This window comes from Nicotiana tomentosiformis, chromosome 12 (assembly GCF_000390325.3).
Source record: "Nicotiana tomentosiformis chromosome 12, ASM39032v3, whole genome shotgun sequence".
In the NCBI taxonomy this organism is placed as follows: Eukaryota; Viridiplantae; Streptophyta; class Magnoliopsida; order Solanales; family Solanaceae; genus Nicotiana; species Nicotiana tomentosiformis.
This window is the reverse complement of record NC_090823.1, coordinates 71,792,191-71,807,314: the sequence shown is the minus strand read 5'-3', so window position 1 is coordinate 71,807,314 and position 15,124 is coordinate 71,792,191. Positions and strand designations below refer to the sequence as shown.

Sequence of the window (15,124 nt, the reverse complement as noted above, 5' to 3'; positions counted from 1 at the left end):
TATCTCATTGCCTTCTCTCTTTTCTTTTTTCTCAAGATTACTCTTTACCTCACTTGACATCTCACTCTTTTCACTCAAGACAACCTCTCCTTTTTCCTCTCTTGGAATATCAACATGCACTCCCTTACTCCTCTCATTCTTTTCTCTCATATTTTTTCATATTCTCTTTAATAATCTTTTCATCTTCACAAATTTGCGAGGGAGTCAAAGGCCCAAGAATGAGTTTCTTCCCATTAACCTCAAAAGAGTATCTATTTTTTTTCATACTATATAAAGCACTTCTATAGACATACCATGGTCTTCCCAACAAAATATAAAAACTATTCATACGAATGACATCACACCAAATCACATCCTCATACCTTCCAATAAAGAATTGCAATAACACTCCTTTATCTACCTTTATCCTTTCAACATGTAGGGTTCAATATGTTCAACACAAGGCAAATTTAATTTCTCAACCATATAAGTGCTAATTAAGCTATAGCCAGATGCTTTGTCAATTCTAAGGGCATAAATTGCAGACATCACTTTAGCTCTTGTTTGAAAAATAACTTTACCATTGTCTTCCTTCCATTCGGTACTGTAAGTTTGGCTTTTCAAGTTGTTGAGTCATAGCTCTCCTCCTTCCACTGTAACTACCTGTTTGAGATATCTTGACATAGATTAAAGGAAATATGTATCTCTCAAATTTGGATTTTTTCCTATAATGCTCTCACCTCTCTTTGCCTTTTTTTCCTCTCGAAATAATCTTTGAACAAAATACTTTGTAGATTTATAGTTAAACCCAACTCGTATGAAGTTCTAAGCAGTAAAATTCAGATTTTTGGGGAACTAATGAAAGAAGAACCAAATCCTAGAACTATTAGGCTCGGTTGAAATAAGACACGAACAAAAAGGAAAAGATTATATATTTATAGAAAGAGTAAGAAAAATTAAATTTTTTTGTTATATTTGAAATCTAAGATCCCCCTCTTCTTGTTTCTTTCTTGACTTGGAAACCAAATTATACTTGAACCTGGAAATAATAATGAGCAATAACACTTTTTTTGGGCTGATTTTCCTTCTTCTTTTTTTTGGTTTTTTTAATCTTTTTTTCGCTCAAGAACCACCCAAGATTATCAAGATTAAAATTTTGATTAGCCTATGCTCTGATACCACTTGATAACAACAAGGTCGGGGATCCAAACTAGAGTAAGAATTTGAGAAGTAAATGCGGAAGCAATAAGAATAAGAAATCGAACAACTAGAATTAAAGTGTAGAAAATAAAGGATATGAAAATATTCAATGAAAGAATTACAAGTCCTTCCAAGAACGCAAGTTCTATAGCCTTGATAAGATCCACGCAACAACGTTTTGATTTATTGACGAAATCAAACGCATTTACTTAAAAACAAATAAAAATAATAGATTCGGATCTTGACCCCTTTACGAGTAACTTGAGACAACAATTAATAACTCATATTAATCGTCTTCTAAGAATACCACAAAGTAATCAATGATATCATAATAAAGAAGTAATCTTACTACCTTGAACTAAGAACTAGTAAAGGTTGAATGATAAATCTCAAAGCATAAGTAACAAAGGTTCAAAAGAACTCTCAAAGTATAATATTCTTAATCAATAATGAAGTGCCTAATGAATGAGAAGAACTCCTTATTTATAGGAGTAAAAGTCCTTAAAAGTAGGTAGGGGTGTTGTTAAGGGGTAACAAAAGTCATCAAAATTAGGTAGGGGCTGCTAAGGGGTAACAAAAGTCATCAAAATTAGGTAGGGTGGTTGCTAAGGAATAAAAGATACAAAAATATAAGAGGGCGGGCGGCCAAATCCCTTTGGGACAGATTTGGACCTTAAAACTACTAGTTTTGGCCATTGGTTTGGACTCCAATTGGGATCCTTTTGAAACACCCCCTTTTGGACCTCTTTTAAGCTCATTTTGAGCCCTTTTGGTGGACTTCAAGGGTTGATTTGTTGACCCAATATTCCTCCTCTTGGGCTTCAATTTGGCCCACCAAATAATTATAAAACTTGGACAATTCATCTTCTTTGGGCTTGAGCTCTTCCTCTACAATTAAAAGCTTCTTTATTTGCCATTGAAGTCCAGCAACCTTAGTCTGCAACTCTTTAGCTTGAGATCTCGTAAATAGCTTTCTTGGAGCTTCCAAAACTCTATGTGTCCTTGATGCTATCACCTAGCCAATTCACATCCTTTATCCTTGAGCTCTTTCTCCCAATTAACAACTTTTTTATTTGCACTTGAAGTCTAATGGCTTTGTTTTGCAACTCTTTAGCTTGACATATTGTTAAAGGCCATCTTTGAGATTCCAAAGCTTCATCTTTGTCCTTGAATAGAGTTGAGCTTCCTAGGATGCTATCAAATGTCCTCGGTCAGCTGAAGTTACGCCATGTCTTGCCTAATCACCTCTCCCTACTTCTTCTTCGGCCTACCTCTACCTCTCCGTAGGCCCTCCGATGTCAACCTCTCACACCTCCTCACCGGGGCATCTGTGCTCCTCCTCCTTGCATTTCCAAACCACCTAAGCCTCGCTTCCCGCATCTTGTCCTCAATGGGGGCCACACCCACCTTGTCGCAAATAACCTTGTTACTAATCATATCTAACCTGGTGTGCCCGCACATCCAACTCAACATCCTCATCCTTGCTACCTTCATCTTCTAGACATGGGCGATCTTGACAGGCCAACACTCAGCCCCATACAACATTGTCGGTCTGACCACCACTCTATAGAACTTACCTTAAAGTTTCGGTGGCACCTCCTTGTCACACAAAACACCAGAAGTGAGTCTTCATTTCATCCATCCTGCCCTAATACGATGTGTGACATCTTCATTAATCTCTCCATCCCCCTGAATAATAAACCCAAGGTACTTAAAACTTCCTCTCCTAGGGATGACTTGCGAGTCTAGCCTCACCTCCCCTTCCCCTCCCTGAGTCTCACCACTGAATTACACTCCAAGTATTCTGTCTTGGTCCTACTCAACTTAAAACCTTTAGATTCCAGGGTCTGCCTCCACACCTCTAACCTTGCATTCACACCGTCTCACATCTCGTCAATCAATACAATATCATCTGCAAATAACATGCACTAGGCACCTCCCCTTGAATGTGGCGCGTTAGAACGTCCACCGTTAGGGCAAACAAAAAAGGGTTGAGTGCCGACCCCTGGTGCAACCCTATCATGATCGGAAAATGGTCTAAGTCCCCTCCCACCGTCCTCACTCGGGTCTCTGCTTCATCATACATGTCTTTAATCATCCTAATGTAGGCAACATGTACACCTCTAGCCTCCAAACACCTCCACAAAACCTCCCTCGGGACTTTATCGTACGCCCTTTCTAAGTCTATGAACATCATATGCAAGTCTCTCTTCCTCTCCCTATATTTCTCCATCAAACTCCTAACAAGAAAATAAAAAATATAAAAAAAGAAAAAGAAAAAAAAGTGAATAAGCAAAAAAAGATTAAAAAAGGAAAGAAAAAGACAAAAAAAGAAAGAAAAAGAAAGTGAATAAACAAAAAAAGATAATGCAATAGTGGATCTAATAATGGAAGATTCAATTTTCCCTAAACAATCCTTCAAGGATGCACTTAAGGATAGAAGGTTACCCACCACAAGCACTTATAAGGTCGACTACCTCCTAACAGACATAACCCTTGAACCACCAACTGTCAACGAACCCATTGCTCTAACTCAAGAAGATAAAGCAAGATTGTACCACCACTCACGTTTCTCTGTCATTGTTAAACTACCTGCTAGACGGATTCCACACCTAACACTCAAAGCCAAACTAAACAAGTTGTGGAAACCAGAGGAAAACCTCATCCTAATTGACCTAGGATGGGATTTTTTCACCGTCAAATTCAATCTACAAGAAAGCATGACCAAGGCTATTCTTGGTGGCTGATAAGTGGAGATTTTGACTACTTATTAGCACCTTTTTGCTTTCGTTTTAGTCCAAAAGCATTTAATTGTGTTCCCGAAAACTGATGAAATATGCTTAATTGCAGGAATAGTGGAAAATGAGCCCCCAAGATGAAATCCAACTCAAGAAGGAGTGATCTGAACTCAAGGACACAAATAGGCACAAAAGCTCAAAAGTGCAGACCGTAGATTTTCATCTGCGGTCGCAGATTGTGAAGAAACTCCTATCTGAGACAAGTGCAAAGTGCGGTCCGCACATGACATGTGCGGCCGCAGAACCTAGGCAAGAGAAAAAGTTCAGAGAACTTGCATCTCAAGTTCAACAGAAGTGCGGACCGCACAATTATTGTGCATCCGCAGAAGAATAGCTACGCGGCCGCAGTCACATTTGTGCAGTCCGCAGAAAAGCAATGTGCGTCCGCACTCAAAAATGTGCGAATTGCAGAAAGAGAGAAGTGCGGCCGTAGGTTTCCATTCCTATCAGGCTGAAGCAAAGTGCGGACCGCACATGGAATTGTGCGGCCGCAGAACCTCCGAAAGGGCATTTTTGTCCGAAAATTCCAACACTGTATAAATAGAAGAGTTTCACTTATTTAGGTCAAGTTTTGATATCAGCAGCTACAATAGACGTTATCTTTTACTCTTTTTAGTAGTTTTTGCTATTTTGAGCGTCTTGAATATTTATTTCATCATTTTAATTATCAATATGCATTTAATTATCACTTCTTCTTCTTTTTCTTCCAGTTTAAGCATGAGTAGCTAGATTTTCACTAGGGTTGTGACCCAACCCTAGTGTGCTTAATGGGTGTTTGATTTATTACTTGTTTATGGTTGAGTGTTGATTATCTAGCCTAGTTCTTGCTTTTATGTGAAGAATTAATTGTCGCAAACATTATTTCATACCTATTTGACTTGGTCTCTACTTGGGAAAGAGAGACTTAGTCTAGGAAAACTTAGCTAGCAAGAAATTGGGTCAATCGAGAGATTGATAAGCCCAATTAAAGGGTTGAACCTAGAGATAGCAAAATCCGACTTGAGCTTATCATCAACTATTTTGTTCAATACCCATTTGGACTTGAGAAAGCCAAATTGGGCAAAATCACTCTCTGACCGAGAGGTATTGAGTGGGTACTTGGGTGTTGATAGCTATAATACACCCCGACTAATAAAATAAGCTTTAAAGTTTACAACCCATTAGGCGAACACCTAGGTGAAGGTCATAACCCTAGGCCTTTCATATCATTTGAAAAATAACCAAAAACACTTTCCTAGTTTAAATTCTTAGTTTGTAGTCTTCGTTTAAATTAGACCTAGAAACAACCCAAATTTGTGGAAGTGCAATTTGAGTTAATTCAAGCTCATACACTATAATATATATTCCTAAGACCCATTCATAGCTCCCTGTGGAAAATCGACCTCGACTCCTTATTGGGTATTACTATTGCATCGACCATTTTCATATCCTCAAATAGAGGAGTGAAATTGGACGAGATCAATTTTTGGCGCCATTGCCGGGGAGCTAAAAGACGGTGTTAGCTATATATTTAGGTGTGTTTTTGGAATATCTTCTTTTCCTTCCTTGTTACTAACGTGTGAGTATTGTAGGTGCAATCATGGCAAACAATGAGCTAGGAAACATAGCCGTGGGGGATGTGGACGTTGATGATGATGCAATGGATGAGGTCCCTCTTGAACCTCAAGACAATAGATGAGGCCGACCGCCTCAAGACAATGTACCCGTTCCACCCCCACCTCCACCACGAGTAGCTCCATACCGGGTGTTGCCGAATGAAGGGTATGCAAGTGCTATAGTCCCACCCCGTATTAGGGCGGGCAACATTCAAATAACCAATGTAATGCTCACTTTTCTTAAGCAACGAGGGTTCTTAGCCGGTGCACCAGGTCAAAATGCATATAAACACTTGAAAGGGTTCGTTGATACATGTTGGGGGAGCAAACAAATAAATGTCTCCGAGGATGCTTTGAGGGTAAGGCTTTTTCCCTTCTCTCTATGGGGGAAAGCTTTAGATTGGTTGGAACGTTTGCCAAATCATTTCATTCATACTTGGGATGAACTAGCGGAGAAATTTATTTCAAAGTACTTCTCTCCTGGGTACATGGCCATTCTTCGGGATAAAATTATAGCATTCAAGCAAGAGCCTAATGAACCACTACACGAGATATGGGAAAGATATAGGACAATGGTGAAAGAGTGCCCCAACAATGATATGACGGAGAACATGATTCAACAAACTTTCTATCAGGGGATCAATACCACCAACCAAAGTGTAGTGAATCAGCTTGCCGGTGGGAACTTCATGACTACGCCTTATGCGGAGGCGTGTGATATTTTGGATGAGATGGCGGATACTTCATCGGTGTGGCAATATAGAGCCAATGTTCCACAAGGTGATCCAAATGTGATTCTTCTTCATAAAGAGTTACATGACCATAGGCAAGAAATAGCCAAGTTGACAACCACCATGAACCAATTGGAAAAGGCTCAACTTCAACAAGTGCAAAACCCGAGACAAGTCAATGCTATGGAGGGAATCAATATGATGGTAAACAAGAGAATAACAAGAAGTACACAAGTGCAACAAAAAGTGGACAATTTTGTGCAAGAAGATAGTGGATTTGATCAAGGCGATTCTTACAATGATCAAGAAGAAGAGATCCAATATGTGAACAACTTTCAAGGTCAAAAAAACAACTACCAAGGCCCTAGTCAACTACAATGGAGACCTTCGAATAATCAAGGCAATTGAAATTCTAACAACCAAGGTAATTGGAATAGTGGAAACAATCAAGGCAATTGGAACAATAACAATCAAGGTAATTGGAGTGGAAGCAATAACCAAGGGAATTGGCAAAATAATAATAACCAAGGCGGGTAGAACAACAACCAAGGAAATCGAGGGTCAGGTTTTCAAAGACCCCCTGACGCATCAACAACCGAGCAACCCACCTCCTTATCCTACTCATGGTCCTAGTTCCTCCAACAATTAAATGGGTCGTATTGAGAACATGTTCAAGCAAATAATGGAGAAGAATGCCGATTCTGATGCCCAACTTGCTTCACACAACACATCAATCCGAAACTTAGAAGTGCAAATGGGTCAAATATCTCAAGCTTTAAATTCTCATCCTAAGGGAGCACTACCAAACGATACAGTGGTGAACCCGAAGGGTGGAAACAATACGGGGCATGCTATGGCCGTTACTACAAGAAGTGGAAGAGGTGGGAATGCACCTACCTCAAGTCAAAAGCAACTTGTGGATGATGAGCAAGTGGTAGAAGAAGAGGAGATCATGAACAATGTTGTGCAAGAAAATGATGAAGTGCAGATTGATATTGATGACACAATAGAAGAGACTCAAGAGGATGTGAACCTGTCTAGGAATCATGTGATTGACATACCGGACAAGGTAGTGCAAAAAGCTAAGGTACCATTACCTAAGCCACCTCCTCCCTATCCTCAAAGGCTTGCCAAGAAAAATGGCGAGAATCAATTCAAGAAGTTCATTGATATGATGAAGAGTCTCTCTATAAATGTGCCATTAGTTGAAGCCTTGGAGCAAATTCCCAGATATGCAAAGTTTATGAAGGACTTGGTGACAAAGAAGAGATCGATGAATTTTGAAACTATCAAAAGTCACTCACCAAGTGAGTGCTATTGTGCATTCGATGGCTCCTAAGTTGGAAGATCCCAGTGCTTTTACAATTCCTTGTACCATTGGAAGTGCCGAGTTTGCAAAAGCTCTTTATGACCTTGGGGCGAGTATCAACCTGATGCCCTATTCGGTTTTCAAGACTTTGGGAATTGGGCAACCAAGACCCACATCTATGAGATTACAAATGGCCGATCGTACAATGAAGAGACTGTTGGGGTGGATTGAGGATGTATTGGTTCGAGTTGACAAGTTTATTCTCCCGACGGATTTTGTTATTCTTGATTGTGAAGTGGACTATGAGGTGCCGATTATTCTTGTTAGACCTTTCCTTGCTATGGGGAAGGCTATTGTTGATGTGGAAGCCGGTGAACTCACTTTCCGACGTGTTCAAATCTATGAGGCAACCGAATAGCAATGAAGTGTATTCGTTCGTGGACTTGGTGACCGATGCGATTATTGATGATACAAGTACCACGATTAATGTGGGTGACATGTTGGAGGCCGTTTTGCTCAATTTTGATGATGATTAAATGGATGGCTTCATGGAATGTGTTAATTCTTTGCAAGGGATGGGGTCATACAATTATGCACCTCGGAAACTTTCCTTGGATTTTGAGAATAGGAAAACTCCTCCTACAAAACCTTCAATTGAAGAGCCTCCTATCTTGGAGTTGAAGCCATTACATCCACATCTCAGGTATGAATTCCTTGGCCCTTGCTCTACTTTACCGGTTATTCTTTCCTTTTATTTGACTAACGTGCAGGTTAACTCTACATTGGCGATGCTCCACATGAGGAAGAAAGCTATTGGGTGGACTTTGGCAGATATTCGGGGAATAAGCCCCGCATTTTGCATGCACAAGATTAATTTGGAGGAAGATGCCAAACCCTCCATTGAACATCAAAAGAGACTCAATGAAGCCATGCAAGAGGTGGTCAAAAAGGAGATCATAAAGTGGTTAGATGCCGGGGTTGTCTACCCTATTTCTGACAGTTCGTGGACTTCTCCGGTGCAATGTGTTCCGAAGAAGGGGGGCATAACTGTGGTTACCAATTATAAGAATGATTTGATTCCAACAAGTACGGTGACCGGATGGAGAGTGTGTATGGACTATCGGAAGCTAAACAAAGTCACAAGGAAAGACCGTTTCCCACTACCCTTTCTTGACCAAATGCTTGATAGGTTGGCCGGCCGGGCATTCTATTTCTTTCTAGATGGATATCCGGGATATAATCAAATCCTTATTGCCCCGAAAGATCAAAAGAAAACAACTTTCACTTGTCCCTATGGCACTTTCGCTTTCAAGAGGATGCCATTTGGCTTATGCAATGCACCGGTAACTTTTCAACGGTGTATGATGGCAATCTTTACGGATATAGTAGAGGACTACCTTGAAGTCTTCATGGATGACTTTTTGGTAGTCGGGGATTTTTTTGATGATTGCTTGGCAAATATGCATAAGGTATTGGCAAGGTGTGAAGAAATGAACTTGGTATTGAATTGAGAGAAATGCCATTTCATGGTCGAGGAGGGTATTGTCCTTGGCCACAAGATTTCAAAGAAGGGAATAGAGGTCGACATAGCGAAAATAGAGGTGATTTCTAAACTTCCACCTCCAACATCTATGAAGGGAGTGAAAAGTTTCTTGGGTCATGCGGGGTTCTACAGGCGTTTCATAAAGGAATTTTCCAAAGTGGTGAACCCCTTGTGCAAGATTTTGGAGAAAGATGCTAAATTTCACTTCAATGATGATTGCATGAGAGCATTTGAATTGCTCAAGTTCAAGTTGACAACTACTCCCATTATCACCGCTCCTAATTGGAGCATTCCTTTTGAGCTCATGTGTGATTGTAGTGATGTAGTGGTTGGAGCAGTTTTGGGGCAACATATCAACAAGATCTTTCATCCGGTCTACTATGCTAGTAAGACCATAAATGATGCCCAAGTCAATTACACTGTGACCGAAAAAGAGCTCCTTGCCATTGTGTTTGCTATTGAGAAGTTCCACCCATACTTGATGGGTGCAAAAGTGATTGTCCACACGGATCATGCGGCACTTCGTTACCTTATAAGCAAGAAAGATTCCAAAGCCAGGCTGATGAGATGGGTGATTTTGTTGCAAGAGTTTGATATAGACATCCAAGACCGAAAAGGAAGTGAAAACCAAGTGGCGGACCACTTGTCTCGTTTGGAGGAGGAGGGGAGGCCGCATGATGTCCTTGAAATCAATGACTCCTTCCCCGATGAGAAACTCCTAGACATTTCAATGAAAGATGTGCCATGGTTCGCGGATCTAGCAAATTTTCTTGTAAGTGGTATCACCCCGGATGAGTTCTCTTCAAACCAAAGGAAGAAACTCAAACGGGATTGTAAAGACTATTATTGGGATGAACCGTACCTTTTCCGGATTTGTACTGATGGAGTGACTAGAAGATGTGTACCGGAGGAGGAACAAGTTGAAATTCTAGGGGCTTGTCATTCTTCGTCGTATGGTGGAGCAAGAACGGTAGCCAAAGTGCTAAGTTGCGGTTTCTACTGGCCCACTCTTTACAAGGATACAAGTGATCTAGTCAAACGTTTTGATGAATGTCAAAGAGCCGGTGGAATCTCAAAGAAAAATGAAATGCCCCTCACCACCATTTTGGAGATTGATATTTTCGATATGTGGGGTATTGACTTCATGGGACCTTTTGTGAGTTCTTGTGAAAACACCTACATCTTGATCGCAGTTGATTATGTATCTAAATGGGTTGAGGCCATTGCTCTACCCAACAATGAAGCAAAAAGTGTGGTGGCATTTTTGAAGAAGAACATTTTCATAAGATTTAGTACACCGCGGGCTATCATAAGCGATGGGGGGTTGCATTTTTGCAACTAAGCTTTTGACACTTTGCTTAGCAAGTATGGTGTCACTAATAAAGTTACGACTCCCTATCAGCCTCAAGCTAGCGGTCAAGTGGAAGTCTCCAACCGGGAGATAAAGAGTATTTTGTCCAAAACAGTGAATGTAACCAGACGGATTGGTCAAAGAAGCCTGATGATGCACTTGGGCTTATCGGACTGCTTTCAAAACTCCTATCGGGATGTCTCCATACCAGTTGGTGTTTGACAAAGCTTGTCATCTTCCGGTGGAACTCGAGGACAAGGCCATGTGGGCTTTAAAGAAGTTAAATCTTGATTAGGATGTAGCTGCTAACTTGCGGGTTGCACATTTGAATGAATTAGATAAATTCTGGTACCATGCATATGCAAGTTCGTCCTTGTACAAAGAAAGAATGAAGTACCTTCATGAAAAATACATCCAAAACAGGGAGTTCAAGGTGGGCGATCTTGTTATGTTGTTCAACTCACGATTGAAGATGTTTCCCAGAAAGCTGAAATCCAAATGGAGTGGTCCCTTTGAAATTGTGGGTATGACATCTTTTGGTGCATTGGACTTGAAGAACAAAAATGATGAGGTATTCTGAGTCAATGGTCACCGGGTGAAGCATTATTTGGGACAAGCTGATAATGACCACGTGGTGGCGGTGATTCATTTGAAGTGATGGTAATGTGCGTCGTGCTGCGACGTTAAATCAGGCGCTTCTTGGGAGGCAACCGATGCTTCTTTTTCTTTTTTTTTTCTTCTTTTCTTCTTCTTTAGATAAGTCTTATTTTGTGCTAACTGGATTTGAAGTGTGTTGCAGGAAGGTGTGTGCTTTACAGGAACTGTGCTCAGAAAAATTGGCTAAGTATGGAAAAAGTGAAGACCGCAAAATTCTTGTGCGGACCGCATAATTTTGGACATTACAGCAGTAGGCAAATGCGGCCGCACAATTCCTGTGCGGACCGCACAACTTGAGATGGAAAAATGCAAACTCTCTGAAGTTTGTTTGTTAGAGAAACAGCCAAAGTGCATCCGCACAGCGAATTTTGTGGTCTGCACCAAAATCTGCGGCCGCACAGCTAAATCTGCGGACCGCAGATCATCAAAAGGAAGTGGAACACCAGGTAACAGAGTGCGGATCACAGAAAGATTTTTGTAGCCGCACTCATCTCTTGATTCCTTAGCCAGACCCACTGTGTATAAATAGTAACCCTAAGGCTACTATTGAAACTTTCCATTCTCTGAGCAATCAAACTAAAATTTTCCACGCATCTGATTCAATCATCTACCACCTAATTACGCATCTATGATCATTCCTTAGCACCACTTCATCCCTGGTATGTTCAAATCATTTCTATGATTCTTCAATTTTCTTAGTTTAATTTACAATATGTTAGTTAGTTTAGACCATTTGTCAATTTCATATCCATGTGGGGTTTAAATTGTGTGGGTTAACTCTTACTTGCTTTTTGGGGAGTGGGTAGTTTGATTATCATGTTTAGTTGCTATCACCATGCCTAATTTGTGCTTAAATCGAAAACCTACAAGACTCTACCCAATTGTTATAGATTAGGGCAGTTGGTGAGGCAAGATTGTGCGTACTGCACTTAAAATTATGCGGGCCACAGTAATTTCATCGCGGCCGCAGAAAAGTCTGTGTGGCCGCAGATCAGGCCAATCTCTGTCATCAGAGAGTTGGCACTTTTGGAAAGTTTCATGTGCGGCCGCACTTGCAATTTTGTGGACCGCACTTCAATTCTACAGTCGCACTCAAAATTGTGCGGACCGTAGTTTCATTGCTGCGGCGCACTTTAAAATTGTGCGGTCCGCACAACCCAGGCTGCGGCCGCACTTGCAATTATGCGGACCGCACTTCCCCACCCTGCAACATGTTTTGTTCTGTGACTTTCTATTTATCTGCAATTGAGTTGGAACTGACTGATGCTACTATTTGTTACAGAAAATGGTTAGATCACGAGGTCGTGGTAATACATCAAAGGGGAGGGGTGAACCTTCCAGAGGCAGAAGCAAAAGCAATTTACCCCTCGCCCTCCAAAAGGCAATCAGTAAGAAAGCCATAGCAGGCCGAGGAAGACAGCCCGAGCCTTCCGAGTCTAGTTCATATGCCCCATCTCGGGAAGCGTCGGAGGGTGACTCAATGCAAGAGCAGCCTACTATTAAATCACAGCCACAGCAGCCACAAGGCAGATACCAACTTAGAGACGAGCCTTCCTTCTCTGAGAGCTCTTCCGAGGGTTTGTAAGGTGACAGTCAGGCTTTAGAGCCCTCATCCACACATGACCCCGACGCACTTGCTACTAAAGTGGATGTTGATGATATTCCGGATGATGGCCGAGGGGGTGATACCGGAGTTGCCGGCCTTGAGAGGTCGAAGAAGAAAAGATTTGGTAAGATAGGTTTGTCAGTCTGGTTGCTTTTACAAGCTTTCGAGAGTGGTGGCCAATGAGATCGCTCACTCTTGAGCGTCAGTTCATGATAAAAGACCTTGACAAATAGACCCGACAGTGTTGAAACAGTTTTGGGAGCAGAAGGGGTGGATGTGGTTCACCAAAAGTGTGGTAGATGCCAAGGAATACCTGGTCTGGAAATTTTACGCTAATGTGACACATATAAAGAAAGGGACCAAGGTAACAAAAGTGAGAAATCTAAAGGTTCGATTCGATCAGAGCACCCTGAACACGTATCTAAGGTTTGAAGATGTGGAGCCTGTGCAATACATGGAAAAGTTACCACTGGGAGATGCAGTTCGACCATGGCTAGCTAAGTTTCTTGCAGGTCCAGGTCCACCTCCAGCATGGATCACAGCAGGGGTTCCCATTTAGCGGAACACCCTAAATTTTGAGGCAAAGGGATGGCAAACATTCATGTGTAGCAGACTAGACCCGTGCCAAAATGAAACAAATTTTCCAATTGAGCGGGCAGTGCTAGTCGCTTATATCATGGCCGGGTACCCAATCAATTTTGGTGTCGTGATGTCGGCCAACATGTTTGTGGTCTCCAGGCAAGGTGACACCTCCTACACATATCCCAACACTATCACTGAATACCTTACGTATGCGGGTGTGGAGCCGAGGGATTTTGATACCAAGGTGCGGGAGAAGAAGCCCTTCTCATGGTATTCTTTGATGGGCAGTGGAAACCCAAAGAAAAAGGGTCAACCCTCTACTACTGCAGGCCAGTCTAATGAGCCCGTCGGGGTAGCGGCTGAGACAGTTGATATGCCATCTACTTTAGCAAAGCATGCTGATGGTGCAGCAGCTATGCCTCCACCTCCTTCTTCAGGTCCCTCAGCATCAGTGCCTTCCACATCAGCTTTGAAGCCGGTGCCCATGCCCGCTCATCCACTATTTGCGTTGCGAGTCTCCCAAACACTAGTGAGCCTCAACAACTAGATGCAGACAGCCACTACAAAGCTGTCTGATATATCCAGTGTTGTTGCAGCACAATCATCCACTCCGGCACCCCAGATTCCTCCGACGGTGGAGGATACATTGAAGAAGATCTTGGAGAACCAGACCACCATCATGAACACCTTGGTAGCACATGGAGCAGTGATTGAGGAGCTTGGGAAGCAGGTAAAGAAAATAAAGAAATCCCAGGCATCCAAGAAATCAGTTGACAGGCTGAGGAGAGAGGTGACTAAGATAGCAACAGCTGGTGATCTTTCATTTGATATGCTCATGGGGTCAGACCCACCAGCACCAGCAGATCCAGCAGCACCATCAGCTCCAGTGGCACCAGCTGGCCAGTCTGAGGAGCCAGACCTGGCTGCCGACACTGCTGAGGCAGTGCGCCAGATGTTCACTAACCCAGTTACTCCCAGGGCCGATGATGAGATCTAGTTAGAGGAGACTGAGGGCAGTGACGCTGCTATAGACACGGAGATGTCCAAGGCCACATAGGGAGTCTTTTTCACTCTTACCCTTCTTTATTCTTGTTTTGATTAAGCATTGGGGACAATGCTTATTTTCATTCGGGGGTGGAATTATTTGATTCGCTATTTGGATGACTTTTAGACATTTGGTTTGTAATAACTGACAATATTTTCTTCTTTCTCTTCATTCTATATATATATATTCTCTCTGTTCTCTCTTGATGTATATATTCTCTCTTTTCCTCTCTCATTATTGGTATTCGTTAGCTTATTTATTATGTTTTCTTATTAGTCTATGTTTAATCTAATAGCTTTTTTTAATTTTGTAGCTTCTTTTTATGTTTTAGTGAACAATAAGCCTTTTGTTTTCTTAATGCCACGGTTCTTTCCAAAGGTCAATTTTGTGTGAACCGGGAGACTCTTCCCAACGATGGATGGCGTGACAACCTTCTTAAGGGATTGAGTCTGTTTTTGGTGTTTAGGTAAGAATAGTAGTAATAAGGAATAAAAAGACCTAATTGAGTCAGGCTCGAAGAGTAAAATATATTTCACTTGGTACCAACACACTTAACTACGTGCTTATGGTTAAAAATAAGGTTTTTGGAAAGATATAGCTCTAGTTAGTGACCTTGTGACTCTAATGTTAACTTAGGCAATCATCGAGTGGTTTAGTCGAACCATAGTGATTTTCAATCTTGAATATGGTCATTGTGGGCCCTCGACTCTATCCTCTTTAACAATCCC

At 41.6% G+C, this 15,124-nt stretch overlaps 1 protein-coding gene across 1 annotated transcript; it reads left to right on the top strand.

Moving 5' to 3' along the window:
• Nucleotides 1-6,060: 6,060 nt before the first annotated feature.
• On the top strand, nucleotides 6,061-8,030 carry LOC138902849 (uncharacterized). Its single transcript, XM_070190750.1, has 3 exons — nucleotides 6,061-6,507; nucleotides 7,097-7,558; nucleotides 7,758-8,030. The coding sequence occupies exons 1-3, from the start codon at nucleotides 6,061-6,063 to the stop codon at nucleotides 8,028-8,030; spliced, it is 1,182 nt and encodes a 393-aa protein (XP_070046851.1).
• The last annotated feature ends 7,094 nt before the right edge of the window (nucleotides 8,031-15,124 follow it).